Raw genomic sequence first — 16441 nt, forward strand, 5'->3', positions numbered from 1 at the left:
ATATTTCAAAGTAAGAAGTTTTAAAAAGCAAAAGTACCCTTAAAAAATAGACATGTTTTTCATTTTTTTCTAGTTTGTGGAGGACTATGAACCTACCAAAGCAGACAGCTATAGGAAGAAGGTGGTGCTGGATGGGGAGGAAGTACAGATTGATATCTTAGACACAGCTGGACAGGAGGACTATGCCGCAATTAGAGACAACTACTTCCGGAGTGGGGAGGGGTTTCTCTGTGTCTTCTCTATTACAGAAATGGAATCTTTTGCAGCCACAGCCGACTTCAGGTATGTTTGTGAATGATATTGCTCATAACATACTGCACACCAGTTCTCCAGAAACAAGGGGACAACAAGAGCTTCTTGCTTGTTAGTCTTTTACTATATGTCTAATTGTGTTTTATTTCTCACTTCAGTATTAGTATATGACTCTGTCCACTGTGTATGTAAACACAATATTCAGGAAACTTTACATAATCTTACAGCCATCCTAGTGCCAGCTATATTAGAGCTTGAGTTTATGGCAGCTTCAAGTATCCAGAGTTCCTTTATGCATTCCTGAAGTATTTCTCTTTAAAGTACTACTACTGCCCTGATAGTGAATAATCAATATAGTGAGCTTTTCCAGCTTTTAAGTCTTTTTTGTGTTAGACATTGATTTAGGAGCATTTTGTAACATTCAGCAGGCATATTTTTACCATTCTCCTCACAATTCATGTGCCCTGAATTTTTAGCATAGAAATAATTTTATGGACTGAATTTGTAAAATAGAAATAATCATTGTAGACTGGCACACTAGGTTGTATTCTACAATATGTCTTATTTACTATTTGCTTAATTAAAAATCTTTTTGGTTTAGCAGGGACAGTTTTGGTGAATGGGAGAGAGGTTCCTCTATTTATCTAAGAAAAGTTTGGTATAAATAAGGTTCTTGAGTACGCTTGCAAATACTTTATGCATAATTAAACATGTTCTTTAATTACATATTTTTATTTCTGTGTTACATATCAGCTTTGGTTATAGGGGGACACAAAAGAAGGATATAATGTATCCTCTAATTTCAAAATTTACACAACCAAGTTGAATATGTAAAGCAAAAGCAAGCATAAGTAAATATTTATAATTAATATTATAGTTAAATAATAATATAATTAAATACAGGATAATGTAGGGAAACACTGGCAGTGATCACTACAAGGATCCAGCATGGGAAAGGAGTTGCAAAGTAGGTGAGCCTGAAAGAGAAGGATTCCACAGATGAGAAAAATGGCATTTCAATAGTTGTACAAAAAACTGAACCAGTGCTTATACAGAGCATTCCTTTTTATGTACACTTGAACGTCTCAAGAACTTAAAGGATTCTAAGTTAACTGTCTTTGTAAAAAGGTACATCATTGAGAAACTGTAAAATATAGATGTGTTGGTAAAATTAAGTTTGTTGGTTTCTACAAGGAATTTCATATACGATAGAATGCAAAGGGTGGCAGATCTAATAACTTGCAAACCTGGGAGACATGTCGAAAGTTATATAAATGTCAGTGCTTATTCATTCATTCAATAAATATGAGAGTTGATTATGTAGCAGGTCCTGTTCTAGGTAATGGAATAAATTTGTCACCATAGTTACTAAAGCCAATGTGGTATTTCAAGGGAATAAGGTATTTTTATGCCAAGAGAGAATCTTGGGCTATTACTGTTACAAAAAATAAGGATGATTCATTACTCTTCTTGTATAGCTCCAATGTAGTGCCCTTCCCATAAATAAAAATGACCCCAGTGACTCACCAGCAATGGGAAAGACATTTGTGAGAATGATAACAATAGGCACTCCACATGGTATCACACTTTTTTTTACTGAGCTTGATTATGTTTTCCTGATAAGGTTAAAACGTCTGGAAAGCAGAACCCATTTTTGACTCATCCCTATCTCTGGTACTCACTGTTGGTACAGTTGTGATCATATAACAATACAGTACACATTTAATAAACATTTTATTTGATTTGAAAACTCTTTACCTTTTTGGTGCTCTCTTTCCTTACAACAAAAATGAAGAAGTTTGACCAGATTGTAAAAGAACTTTTCTATTTTAAAATTCTCTAATAGCATAACATTAAGGAAAATGTGTATGAAGGCTATAGACACAGCAACACCTTTCTCTGACCCAGAAAAGTAACTAATAAAACTATTATTTCTAAAGAATATTGTCTTCTCACCTCTGGCCAGTATATTCCAGATTTTTCATGGTCATGTTTCTGATACTATTAATCATGCCATAATTTTAGTATAGGTCTTCCTGCAGCATCTGACTAAAAGTAGCTTAGTAGGTAATTAATGAGTATATACATATGTGACCACAAGCACTAGAGTCATGAACATTTGAGTTAGACTCACCTTCCTGGTGGTTATTGAGACTGAATGGAAAGTCAGTTGTTATCTTAGTTCAGGCTACAGATCATGACGGATGGTAGTTAAGAAAGTCTCAGCACATTTGTCGTTACCAACCCTGGAAAAAGGTTTTGGTTGGCTAAAATCCTCTTCACAAGCACATCATAAATGTAAAGCAGTGATGGTGAGCATTGACATGCTTTTTGCAAGGTATCATTTGAGTGACAGGAAACATAGCACTGTGTAACTGTAACTGTACAGTGTAGCCTATAATACCCAAATATTATGCTTTTTAACATTTTTATTTTTTAAAAGGATTTTTAAAGTAAATACAGATCAGTGAAAAATGGAAGTGACTTTCTGTGTGGTTCATAGTCCATACATATTAGAACAATTGAGAATTCAGGTTCAGGGAATTTGTTGCAAGCATTGAGTCTGTTAGAATATTTGCCACATATCAGTAATTAGGCAAACGAAGCAATAACAGTAACACTACCTGATATTCATATAGCACTTACCATGTGCCACTGTTCTAATTACTTACATAAATCAGTTCACTTATCAAACAACCCTAAGAGATAGATACTACTGTGTTTCATAAGTTCTAACCTATACATTTCTCAAAAGTCAGGACTATGACCTGGCATCGTAGCCTTATAATTGGCAGTTTTCTTGAGAGTACATAAAATAATGTTTGTTAGTGAATTCTTAAATTTGACTTTCTGAAAGTATTATTTCCACATCTTTTAATGAAGAAACTGAAACACAGGGAGATTAAGTCATTTGTCCTACCCAGATCATGCAGTTAATAGCAGAGAATTAAAATCCAGGAGGTCTACCTCCATATTTCTGAGTTTATCAGTGATACTATACTGGTTGGTGCTCATTAAAATAATGACAAGTTTTTTATAAAACCACATGACTACCACATTTCATATTTTTAAATAGAATGTCATGTTTTCTATTTAAAATATAGCATATTCTCTAGTATTTATTCTTTTTTAATGATTTAACAGGTTTGTTTTTTGTGGTGCTGGGGATCAAACCTAGGATCTTGAGCATGGGAGGCAAGCACTCTACCAACTGAGCTATATCCCCAGCATTAGGGCATTATTTTTAAATCATATAAACTATCCTATGACAGTATGTTGTTATATCACTCATTATTTTACTACTATTAAATATAGCCCTCAGCGGAAACAATGTAAAACTTTTTTTTTTTTCCAGAAAGGTATGGTCTGATCACTGTATCATAATAGCAGCAGGCAGGAAAGTATCATATAATATGGAGAACCTCACCATAATGCCAGACCCCTTGTTGTTTACTCTGTATCAGAGATAAGGGTCTCTCATGATGAAGTTTTGGGAACTAAGCCTTCTTGGTCAGGGTTTGTTCCCTTCATAATCCTGTTATGAGAATCCCTGTGGTATCTAGCATAGAAGTTGAATGTGTTTTCTGGAGTTAAATTTCTCAGGTTCAAATTCTTGATCTTCTTACTCAGTTGTGACTCTAAGCAAGTTAACATAAATTTTGTGTTGATGTAAAAAGTAAACTTAACATCTTCCTCCAGTAGATAATCATAATAACAGCTAATAGCATTTATTGAATGTTTACTATGTGCCATGCAGTTATAAGCACTTTACATTTACTCTTCATAGCAACCATATAAGGAAGGTATTGTTGATCCCATTTTATAGAAAAGGAAATGGAGACAAAGAGTACTTTTCTCAGAGTCACATGATTAAGAAGAGCAGAACCACAATACTTACAAATTGGTGACACTTCATAGTATATAATTCACTTTTAAATGAAAAATCTATGCTGAGGAGCTACTTCCTATAATTTATGGCATGTGTGAGACTTTAAAAATATTTTGTGGGACCTTTGATATGATGTAATAAGAATAGCACTCTCTACCTGTGTGATCTTCCTCCCAAAATCCCATAACTCCAGTCGTGAGAAAAACATTGCACAAATCCCTGCTAGGAGACATTCTACAAATTACCCTAACCAGCACTCTTCAAAACTATTAAGGTCATCAAAAACAAGGATACTCTGAGAACTATTACAGCCAAGTGAATTCTAATGAGACTAAATGTCATGTGGTATCCTGGATGGGCTCCCAGAACAGAAAAAGGATGTTAGGTTCAAACTAAGAATGTCCAATAAAGTTTGGGCTTAAATAATAATGTATCATTATTGATTTATTCATTTTGGTACACATACTCATACTAATAAACGATGTTAATGATAGTGGAAACTTTTCATGCTATGATCTCAGCTTTTCTGTAAATTTTAAAAAACCTTCCAAAATAAAAAGGTCATTTTAAAAATATGAAAACATTTGGGGAAGATTTTACTTGATACTTTTTGTTTTGCACCTCTGCTTGTTATGTTTATATTCCCAACTGGTTTATTTTTCTATCATTACTGAAGTGAATGTGCATCTCAGATAATTGATGATAGAATAAGAAGTATTTATTATTTTCTATGATGATAGAAAAGCTTATTGCTTATAGAAATATATATATATATAATTATAAACATGCTGATTGCAGATAACTAGTTGCTATTTTTTTATCATGTAGAAGTCATGTTAATATTTCTCATTTTCTCTTATCCAGGGAGCAGATTTTAAGAGTAAAAGAAGATGAGAATGTTCCATTTCTACTGGTGGGTAACAAATCAGATTTAGAAGATAAAAGGCAGGTTTCTGTAGAAGAGGCAAAAAACAGAGCCGACCAGTGGAATGTCAACTATGTGGAAACATCTGCTAAAACACGAGCTAATGTTGACAAGGTAAAATGTGGCTCTCTTTAATACTACATCATGTTAAAAATAGACTGATTTGCTTTAACTCAGCTCCATTTTGTCTAGAGTGTTATGAGATTTAAATAGAGTTTTAATACAAGTTAATAATTTATCTTTGCTGCATTCTTAAGTATAACGTGTTAGGAATTTCTTACGTGACCTTGTCTTTAACTTCCCAAGAGACATTAAAACATGAGTTACTATAGCTGATTGTACTTTTTTTAATTTTGTAACACTGACGGCATTTTGTTTTTCTTATTCTGATGTTTTTCTGCCTGTTTTTCTTATACTGATGGGGCTGCCTAGTTGAAAAGGAGTTGTAGAAGTCCCAAGATGGCAGTACTGAATGTTCTCTCCATGACCTAATGCCTCCCCAGTCCATTTAAGTTCTCAGAATGAAGGTGCCAGGCTGGGGTTGTGGCTCAGTGGTAGAGTGCCTAGCATATGTGAGGCACTGGGTTCGATTCTCAGCACCACATAAAAATAAATAAATAAAGTTTCATTCACAACTAAAATTGTATTTATTTAAAAAAAAAAAGTGAAGGTGCCTCCCAAGATAAAGTAATCTCCAAGATAAAAGGATTTTTAAATCTCTGTTACTACTATTATATTCTCTACCCTGAGCTTTTTTTTACCTCTGAGTAGAAAGGGAAATTCAGTTTCCTTCTTCCTTATATTCCCACTTTGTGCAGAATGGCCCCTCCTGGGAACCAGATGTGGAACCCCTGCTAGGTGTCTAGGAGCCTCCCCAAGTGTATTTCATTCTGCTGCCTCCAGTGATTAGGAAGATTGTGTTCTTGGTGGAGGCAGCACAGTTGCTTGAGGGCCTCCAGGTGAGACCTTTCTTCACCCCCCAAATATCCAGGCTCTATAGCAGTGCCTTTTAATCTCCAGTGTGCAAATTAATTGCCTGTAAAGCTTAATAAACACCCATCCTTAGGTCTTACCCCGAGATTTTGCATCACTGAGTCTGGGATGGGGCTTGATTAGGATAGTAAGAAGACCCACAGTCTAGGGAAAATGGTCCAAGATCAGGAACAGGTATGGTGCAGAAAGAAAACACAAATGGCTTTTAAACTTAAAAAAGATTAAGTCTCACTTATAAAAAAGGAAGTACATTTTTAAAATGTAATGGCATATCCTTTTTTTTTAACCTGACACATTGGAAAAAAGCAAAAAAATTGTAATACGTTCTTGGCAAGAGAATAGAAAAACAGGAAACTCATGTTGGTAGAAGGACAATGTGGTGATTATCTGTCAAAATTATGACCCAACAATTCAAGTTCTAAAATTACATTTTACAGAAAAAAAATCATATACTCACTTAAAAATGTATGTTCAACGGTAAACATTGGGGCATTTATAGAAACAAAAACACCAGAGCTTTCCAAGTGCCAGTAACAGACTGGTTTAAATTATGAAGTGTTCATGTAATGGAATTCTACCCAACCATTAAGAAAGAAATGGAGATAGAACTAAATGTGTGACAGGAAATGATCTTCAGCATAAAGTGAGTGAAACAAGCAAGGTGCAGAACAGTGTCTGTAGTTTGTTGTTATCTATATTTTAAATGCACACTGAAGGGCTGGGGGTTGTAGCTCAGTGGTAGAGTGTTTGCTTTATGTGCATGAGGCCCTGGTTTAATCCTGAGCACTGTAATCAATCAATAAATGAAAAGTAAATAAATGTACACCCATAAGTGTGTGTATATCCTAAAAATATGTAAGGATTTGCTTCCTGTAGTCATCACCAGAGAACTAAATTACAGGTATATGCTCATTTCTCTGTAAATACTCTTCTGGACTTCTTTATTTGAACTTTTTGCCATATGCATATTTTACCTTTTCAAAATAGAAAAAATAAATGGATGAGGCTGTTTTAGTTACTGTGGCTGCAGAACAAAATAAATTCCTAGATAAAACAACAGATTGTGTGACATTAAGAATTTAGAGAGGGCACATTTGGAGATTGTTCGTATCTTCTTTACAGTGTTTGATGCCTTAGCTGAAAAACTTCGTGTCTGTAAGTATCTGAATTTAGGTTGTAAGACTTGTTCATACTTGTCTGGCTCAACCAGTTGATGCTGACTTTTATCCAGGGATATCTCAGCTCCTATCCATGTGGGTTTCCCCATGTGTGTTGTCCACGTGTGTTGACTTGGACTTTCTCACAGTGCACTGATAGTTCCAAGGGCAAGTGTCACAAGAGAATAAGAACCAGGCAGAAGCTACACTGCCTTTTATTACCAAGTCTTTGAAGGGGCAGCATTATTTCATCCTGGTTCTGTCAGTCAAGGTAGTCACAAAATCCCACCAAGCTTCAGGAGGAAGGCTGAGAATAGAATCTGACTCCTAATAGAGAGTGTCAAGACTCTGGCAATACACATAGAAAATATTGATGTGACAGTTTCAGAAAAGATAATCTGTCAATTCGTGGTTACCTCCAACACAAAATTAAATTACATAGGCTGCTTATAAACTGAGGTACAAATTTATACTGAAAACTCTAATTTCATATGCTGCTATTCCCTGAAAAGTGACTACTTCAATGGCTAAATAAAAGTAATCTTTAGCAACTAATCAGTTTCTAAAATTAGGTTATACTTGGGATTTTTTGGCTGAAGAAGTAATCTAATAGTTGGAAGAACTAATGTTTATTAATACTTATAAGAGCTGGGCACTGTGGCAGGCACTAACCATGTAATCCTAAATATATATGAGGCAAAGGTGGATACTCTTCTCATGTTCACTTTTTAGATGAGAAAACTGAAGTGCAGAAAGATACATAACTGGAGCAAGATCACATCTTTCCTTATTCTTTTACTTAAAAAGACAGAATAGGCATCATGTCTTCCATTTTGGATGTCATCCACTTCTAGAAACCTGATTTGTGAATTTTCAGGGACAGCAAGTGTCAATATTGTCTTCTGTGAAGTTGTGAAGCATCATACATTGTCACAGACAGTGAATACTGGCTCCCCACAAGATTATTGGACTCACTCTTTATCCTTATCTGGATTCCAAATAAACTATTAAATAAAAATTTCAAAGAGGCAGGTTTTTATTCTACTCTGAAATGTTGTAACAAACCAATTTGTTGAACCTGGGGCATGGGCTACCACAGAGGAATCACAAGAAGTTAGAGGACCACCTGGGTGAACTACTTGTGCACTCATTGGCTTCATTCAGTTACCTTTATAGGACCCTCTAGTTTTAGTTCTTAATATGTAACTCTGAGGTTGCTCTTGATTTTAAGAAACGTCTTGGCAAAATGGAAAGAATTTGAGCAAGTAAGTAGATGTCAGTCAATAGAAGAAGTATAATTATGATGTTAGTAGTCAGTTTTATGTTGGGGAAAGAATTTTAGGAGATATGTGCTTTATGTTTTCAAAAATATTACCGTGGGGGCCAAGGTTGCTCTCAGCAGTAGAGCACTCACCTAGTGTGTGCGAGGCCCTGGTTTCGATCCTCAGCACCACATAAAAATAAATAAATAAAGTAAAGGTATTGTGTCCAACTACAACTAAAAGATAAATATTTTTTTAAAAATTACTGTGAATTTTTTATTGTATAAGTAATGAATGAATACATGCTTATTTTATAAAGAATCATAACACAGAAATATAGGAAGAAAAAGTGAATAGCTTCACCCATATGCCACTCTCCTGCCCTCTCTGTAGTAACTAGTGCTAACACAGGTGTACCTTTCCAGTTGTTAAAGGCAGGCATACATACATATAAAGGAAAGTTAACATTTGCTTATTTTACCTATATATTAGTAGGATTTGCATATGTTTCTGTAATTTGGTTTAAACTTTAGACAAATAGATACCACTCTTACCATTAATGCATATAAATAAATATACCCACATTCTTTTTAAAATCTACAAAATGTTCCATATTAGGTTTTTCCATATTAATGGCACTTTGGTCATTTGGAATTTTTCTGTTACACACAGTATTTCAGTAAACTTTCTGCATTAGTGCAAGAGAAAAGACAAAGGTGAGCTGAGAGCTGTGGTGCACACCTATAATCCCAGCTACTCAAGAATCTGAGACTAGAGAATTCCAAGTTCAAGGCCAGCCTAGGCAAGACTCTGTCTCAAAATAAAAAAATAAAAAGGACTGGGAATTTGACTCAGTGATAAGAGTGCCCCTGAATGTAATCCCCAGTACCACCAAGAAGAAGGAAAAAAGGAAGGAAAGAAAAGTCAAGTATACATTTTAAATTGTAGTAACAAGTTACCCTCCAGAACAGCTGCCTTTACATTCCACCAGCAGTGTGTGGAGAAACATTTTACCATACAGCCTTGCCAGCCCAAATTAAAACAACCTTTAAAAATACCATTAAGATATTTTAATTTTTAATTTGTTTTCTGATTGCTGCATTTTCTGCTTTTTTGGGGTGCAGTTGGGGTGCAGTACTGGGAGTGAACCCAGAAAGCCTCACATGTTCTAGGCAAGCACTCTACCTCTGAGCTGCAACCCCAGCCCTGCACATCTTTTGATTGACTCACTGACTGGATTATCTGAAATCCCTTTCTTCTTCTGCCCATTTATTAAATGAATTGTTTATCTTTTGGATTACTGAGTCCATTTTTTATTAAGGACATTGACCCTTTGTCCATTTACATATGTTGTAAATATTGCCTCCTAATCTGTACTATATCTTTTTATTGGGCTTATTTTGTCTTTTGGCATGGAAAACCTTAAAGATTATGTTATCAAATATATTTCTATTTTCCTTTATGATTTCTGAGCTCTTAGCTTGCTTAGAAAGAATATCTACCACCAGCACAAAACTCAACTCAAAGTGGATCAAGGACCTAGGAATTAAACCAGAGACCTTGCACCTAATGGAATAAAAAGTAGGCCCAAATCTCCATCATGTCAGATTAGGCCCCAACTTCTTAATAAAACTCCTGTAGTGCAAGAATTAAAACCAAGAATCAATAAATGGGATGGATTCAAACTAAAAAGCTTCTTTTCAGCAAAAGAAACAATCAGTGAGGTGAATAGAGAGCCTACAGAATGGGAATAAATGTTTTACCACAAGCACATCAGATAGAGCTCTAATCTCTAGGATATATAAAGCACTCAAAAATCTTAACACCAAAAAAACAAATAACCCAATCGATAAGTGGGCTAAGGAACTGAACAGACACTTCTCAGAAGAGGATATATAATTAATCATCAAACATATGGAAAAATGTTCAACATCTCTAGCAATTAAAGAAATGCAAATCAAAACTACTCTCAGATTTCATCTCACTCCAGTCAGAATGGCAGCTTTTAAGAATCCAGACAATAGTAAGTGTTGGCAAGGTTGTGGGGGAAAAGGCACTCATACATTGCTGGTGTGACTGCAAATTTCCAATCTGGAAAGCAGTATAGAGATTCCTTGGAAAACCAGGAATGGAACCACCATTTGACCCAGTTATCCTGCTCCTCGGCTTATACCCAAAGGACTTAAAAACAGCAGACTTCAGGGACACAGCCATATCAATGTTTATAACAGCACAATACACAATAGCTAAATTGTGGAACCAACCCAGATGCCTTTCAGTAGATGAGTGGATAAAGAAAATATGGAACCTACTCAGCATTAAAAGAGAAGAAAATCATGGCATTTGCAGGTAAATGGATGGAGCTGGAAAATATAATGCTAAGTGAAATAAGCCAATCCCAGAAAGCCAAAAGCTGAATGTTTTCTTTGATATGAAGATGCTGACTCATAATGGCAATGGAAGAGGAGCATGGGAGGAATGGAAGAACTTTAGATAGGGCAAAGGGGAGGGTAGGGAAGGGAGGAGGAAAGGGGTTAGGAATTATGGTGGAATGAGTTAGAGATTATTACCCTAAGTACGTATATGAAGACACGAATAGTGTGAAAATACTTTATGTACAATCAGTGACTTGGAAAATTGTGCTCTATGTGTATAATATGAAATGAATTGCATTCTACCATCATGTATAACAAATTAGAATAAATAAATAAATAACAAAAAAGAATACCATTCTAAAATTTTTAAAAATTTATTCAATTTTTTACTTTATTTCTGCATTTGGTTTTTATAGGAGATCCTTAACCCATTTGAAAATATAATATTGTCTAACCTGTGAAGTAGGGGCTACTAACTAAAAATGAAAAAAACTAGTGAAGGCAAAAAAAGTTAAACAAGAGCCTGTGTATTTGTTTTTTCTGGGTTTTATTTTTATTTATGTGAGAAGAGTGATTTCTTATGGTCTGCAGAATTAGAAAGGACATTTTTTTTCTTTCTTTTTTTGGTGTGTGTGTGTGTGTGTGTGTGTGTTGCTAGGGAATGAATCCATAGCCTTGTGCATGTGAGGCAAGCACTCTACCAACTGAACTGTATCCCCAGCCCATAGAAAAAACAAATTTTGTACATAATGTATCGCCCTAAAATGAGAAAAGAGAATGAGGAAGACAAGAGGAGAAGATAGAGGGAGAGAAATAATATTAGAGTGTCTGTAATAAAATAAGTTGGAAGAAGCCCTGTGTCTAGGGGATTGTCATTTGTCTGGTTCATCAAAACTAGTTCTTTATTCCTATCCCTAGTTATTCATTTCATTTCATTGGCATTTGAAGTAGGACTTCCTTCAGCTTTAACTCATTAAATTGGTTGATGCAGACTTTAAAAGTTTCCCATTGTTTTTTAGGCAAAATGACCTCGGAGGTTTCTGATAGGGATTCTTTGAAAATTTATTGCAGAGACTAAACGAAAATTAGAAATTAAACCTTCTTGTAATATCCTTTTTTATAGTTGTGTATCTGCATGAGAAAGCAGTACTGTAGTAATTACATTTAGTTAGGATGGAGGCTTCCTGCCGCAGCTAGTCAGCGCTGGATTTGAAGTAGAGGGCTTCCAAAATTCCATCTCTGATGAAGTAGAAGTTGAGCAACAACTAGTGAATTTTATGCCTATTTCATTCTTTTTGTGCATGGTTTTGCTTTGTTTTGACAGAAATAGGGATTGAACCAAGGCCTTGCATCTGCTAGGTAAGCATTATACCATTGAACTACATACCAAGCTCTTCTTTAAATTTTGAGACAGGATCTTTCTAAGCTGTCAAGGCTTGTCTCAAGCCTGCAGTCCTCCTGCTTGAGCCATCCGAGTAGGTAAGAATACACTACATACTGTGTATTTCCCAGTAACAGTGTTGTTGTTCTTTGAAAGTGTTTTATATATACTGCAGGATAATGCAAATAAAGACAATGTACCACACACACACACACACACACACACACACAAAATCAAATAAACTACAAAGTGAAGTCTAGGACTTATTTTTATTTGTTGGGATTATTGTTTGTTTTTGTTTTCTTTAAGTGGTGCTAGGGACCCAACCCAGGGCCTCACATTTGTGAGACAGGTGCTGAGTTCCTTCAGCCCTCTATTCATTGGAGTTTTGTTCTCATTTTTATTCTTAGCATATGAAATATTAATCTTATAATAGATACTATGTCTTAGAGACCCTTGAAATAATCCTTTCCTCTACATGTTTATGTCACCAACTTGGAATATACTCAGTCTTATTTTATAAGTTTTCAGCTTTTAGGGATTGCTTTTTGTGTGTTAAGTGCATTTTTTGAATGTATAAAACATTTACATTTCCAAAGAAGTTGTATAGTATAACAAGGTATATGCAGAGGTGCTTCACTAATCCCTCTACCTTCTTCCCTTCCTCTTGAAAATAAAATTATTAGCGTTTGGTTTTCATTTCATTGTTTCTTTTTGCAAGAGAAAGCAAATGTGTGTGAATTCCTGTTCTGCACACACACGAACGTGTAGCTGTCTATGCTATTCTGCACCTTGTATTTTTCAGTTAAAGTTTCCATTACAGAGTTAAATGCATGTTAGGAAAAGCATGTTGGTCACTACATACACATACTTGTTTACTTACAACATCCATTATCTTCATATTTTTTGCTTGTTTTTAGTCTCATTAAATTTGTTAATTCTATAATAGCTATTTTTTAATTTTAGAGTGTAAAATTGTGAACTATATAGATTATTCATTATCATACACACACTCATAACCAATTATGTATAGTGCAAATCCATATCCTTCCAGGCCCCTCTCTGTTAAGAAAACAAGAACATTTGTAATTGAAATTTAATTATTGAATTGTTATACTAGGAATTTTTAGTTATCATTCCTAAAGTCATTATTTGTTAATTCCTAGACATTAGACACAAATTCATAAATTGTCAAATATAGTGCAAAAAAAAGGTATCAAAATGATAAAGCATCTGTTTTCCTTATCTCCTTTTCTGAATATTTCTTTAAAATGGGGCTGAAGAAAATGAGTCACTAAATATGATTAGTTTTTTTATATATTTTTATTTTTTAGTTGTAGTTGGACACAATACCTTTAGTTTATTTATTTTTATGTGGTACTGAGGATCAAACCCAGGACCTCGTGTTTTCTCAGCAAGCATTCTACCACTCAGCCACAACCCCTGCCTTATGATTAGTATTAAGTGTAAATTTTATTTTACAAATTAATCACTATTAAATGTAAATTAATAGAATACATTTGTTAATCTAAAGTACTCAGATATAATCCCATTGAGTTTTCTCTTTTTTCATTTTTATCCTGAAAATTGGAATAGAAAGATTTTATTACATGAACATTTTTACCATTTTACGATTTAAAGTATAATTCAGAAAATGTTCCAATTTTCCCATTTTCTCAAGGTACTGGGAAAATCAGACTTTAATTTTCAGACTTTAGTTTTTTCTTCTCCAAAAAGAGCTCTTAGGGCTAGGCGTGTGGGTGAACACTTGCCCAGCACAGGCAACACTCTGCCCAGCACTGCCCCCACTGCCAAAAAAAAAACTCTCAAATCTTTATTTTTTTATTATTCTCAAGATTTAACTGCTGAGATTTAAGTTCATATTGTTTGCTTATTTTACTTTATTTTCTTCTGTCTAGGTGTTTTTTGATTTAATGAGGGAAATTCGAGCCAGAAAGATGGAAGACAGCAAAGAAAAGAATGGAAAAAAGAAGAGGAAAAGTTTAGCCAAGAGAATCAGAGAAAGATGCTGCATTTTATAATCAAAGCCCAAACTTCTTTCTTATCTTGACCATACTAATAAATATAATTTATAAGCATTGCCATTGAAGGCTCAATTGACTGAAATTACTTTAACATTTTGGAAATTGTTATGTATCGCTAAAAGCATGAATTGGAACTGCACTGAAAGTCAAATTCACTTAAAAAAGAAATTAACGTGGCTTCATCATGAAGCAAAGTTCAACTTAACTTCATAATTGCCTACATTTATCACAGTCCTGAATGTAGCGTGTGAGCTTGTGTTTCTCGGGCAGTCTTTCTTGAACTGTTAAAAGAGGTGAAATGGGGGTGGGGAATTGGAGCAAAGACCACTTTCTCCGGTGTTTATTATAAAGTTTAAATTTTATATCATTTTAAAATGTCTTGGTCTTCTACTGCCTTGAAAAAATGACAGTTGTGAACATGATAGTTAAAACTGTACCACTTTTTTAACCATTGTTATGCAAAATATAGAAGAAAAAGTTATTGGCATGGTTGTTGCATATGGTTAAACTGAGAGTAATTTGTGGATCTGCATTAATTACCTGGTGATTAACTTAGAAAAGTGGTGTAAACTTGTACATGGAAAATTTTGAATATGCCTTAATTTTGAAAATGAAAAATTCCCTGTTACACCATTCTAGGTGTGTTCTCACTGGTACTGTGGGCCTATTCACTGCCCCAGGAGTTCTGGTGAGAGAAGATCTTACCTTGCTTAGATGAAGTGCAGCTTTTGTATAGAAGATTCTTGAGAAATTACTATCTGCTAGGAGTCTGTCCAAATTAAAAATGTGTGCCATACTCTGGTTCTTAAGAATAAAGTTCCAGAGCTCCTTGATTGCTTTTAAATAAACTATAAGGTAGTAAAGGAAGGGCCAGCATGTACTTGGAAGATAATTTTAGACTATGAGGATTCAGCACCAAATTTGAGTGAACCTTTTTTTTCTCTTAAGATGCTGGTTCCTGGAAATCACTTCCTATAAGTGGTGAGCATGTAAGTGTTAAGCTTCTAATCTCCTGGGAACAGGGCACAGGAAAAAGTCAACAGTGCTATGCAAATTGCACTAGAACACTTCGGGAAATATTCATGCTTGCCACCTGTCCTCTTCTAAATTTGTTCTCATGAGGTTACAGTTTGGCTTTATGGAAATTATTAGTATTTGTAGTCTGTTTATGTTCATAGTGAAGAACACTGTAACTACATTTTTCTAAAGTTAACATCAACCAATCAAACACAGGTATAGTGCAGAAAGTGTTTGGCTCACAGATCAAACATTAGACTGGATCACCATCGTATGGTGTTCCCATGGGAAGAATTCTAGTGTGTTATTTGGGAACATAATTTCAATGGGAAGTTTACCACTATCAGATTTTTCTTATCCTCTTTAGGATGTGGCTAAGACAGTTGATTGAACAAAGTTTATCTTTCTGTTGCTCAGTCCTAATGTTTTAAAAGGTCAAAGATGTGTTGAGGCATTCCAGGGAACAGGTGTGTATGTAAAGTTATCAAAAATAGGCTTTTTAGGAACTCAACTCTTTAGATATGACATCCAGCTTGTCATGTTAAATATTTGTCCTTAAGGGTTTGAGATGTACATCTTTCATTTCATATTCCTCATGAGCTATGCCATGTGCAGAATTAAAGTTACCAGTGTCGTGCTGGCCAGCAGGCCCAGCAGTCTCCAGTGTACTCATTGCAGTCTTATTGAACCAGGGGTCCTAACCACTAACATCGTGACTTTGCTTTGAGACCTTTCCTCTCCTGGGTACTGAGGTGCTATGAAGCCAACTGACAAAGATGTATCACATGTCTTCGGCTGATGCCACTACCCGATCGTTTATTTGCAATTTGAGCCATTTAAAGACCAATAAACTTCCTTTTTTAAAATGTTTGTGGTGTTACTTGATGTTTACAATATGACAGTTTGTTGACGGGGGCATCTTTTTATATATATTTTTTAATTGTTTATGGACCTTTATTTTATTCATTTATTTATATGTGGTGCTGAAATTTGAATCCAGTACCTCATGTGTGGGGCAAGTGCTCTACCACTGAGCCACAACCCCAGCCTGGGGTCATCTTTGTCAGAGATTTGAGGGACAATCTTTTTTTTTAATTTTTTTTTAGTTGTTGATAGATCTTTATATTATTTATTTATATGTGGTG

At 34.8% G+C, this 16441-nt stretch overlaps 1 protein-coding gene across 3 annotated transcripts in view; it reads left to right on the forward strand.

Annotated features, from left to right (window-relative positions):
* Rala (RAS like proto-oncogene A) overlaps positions 1-16166 on the forward strand; it is a 61977-nt gene extending 45811 nt beyond the window's left edge. Inside the window, exons 3-6 of one of the 3 annotated variants that reach the window (XM_058584459.1) lie at positions 74-282; positions 5006-5180; positions 7182-7214; positions 14154-14339. In XM_058584459.1, the coding sequence (XP_058440442.1) occupies positions 74-282; positions 5006-5180; positions 7182-7196 (399 nt within the window). In that variant the 3' untranslated portion in view covers positions 7197-7214; positions 14154-14339. Of the gene's footprint in view, positions 1-73; positions 283-5005; positions 5181-7181; positions 7215-12177; positions 12213-14153 lie in introns of all 3 variants that reach the window. The other 2 variants (XM_046460612.2, XM_046460610.2) reach the window with 2 other exon arrangements.
* The last annotated feature ends 275 nt before the right edge of the window (positions 16167-16441 follow it).

Source organism: Marmota monax, unplaced genomic scaffold (assembly GCF_021218885.2).
Source record: "Marmota monax isolate L192 unplaced genomic scaffold, Marmota_monax_Labrador192_F-V1.1 WCK01_AAM20220418_F8-fsc00107, whole genome shotgun sequence".
NCBI lineage: Eukaryota > Metazoa > Chordata > Mammalia > Rodentia > Sciuridae > Marmota > Marmota monax.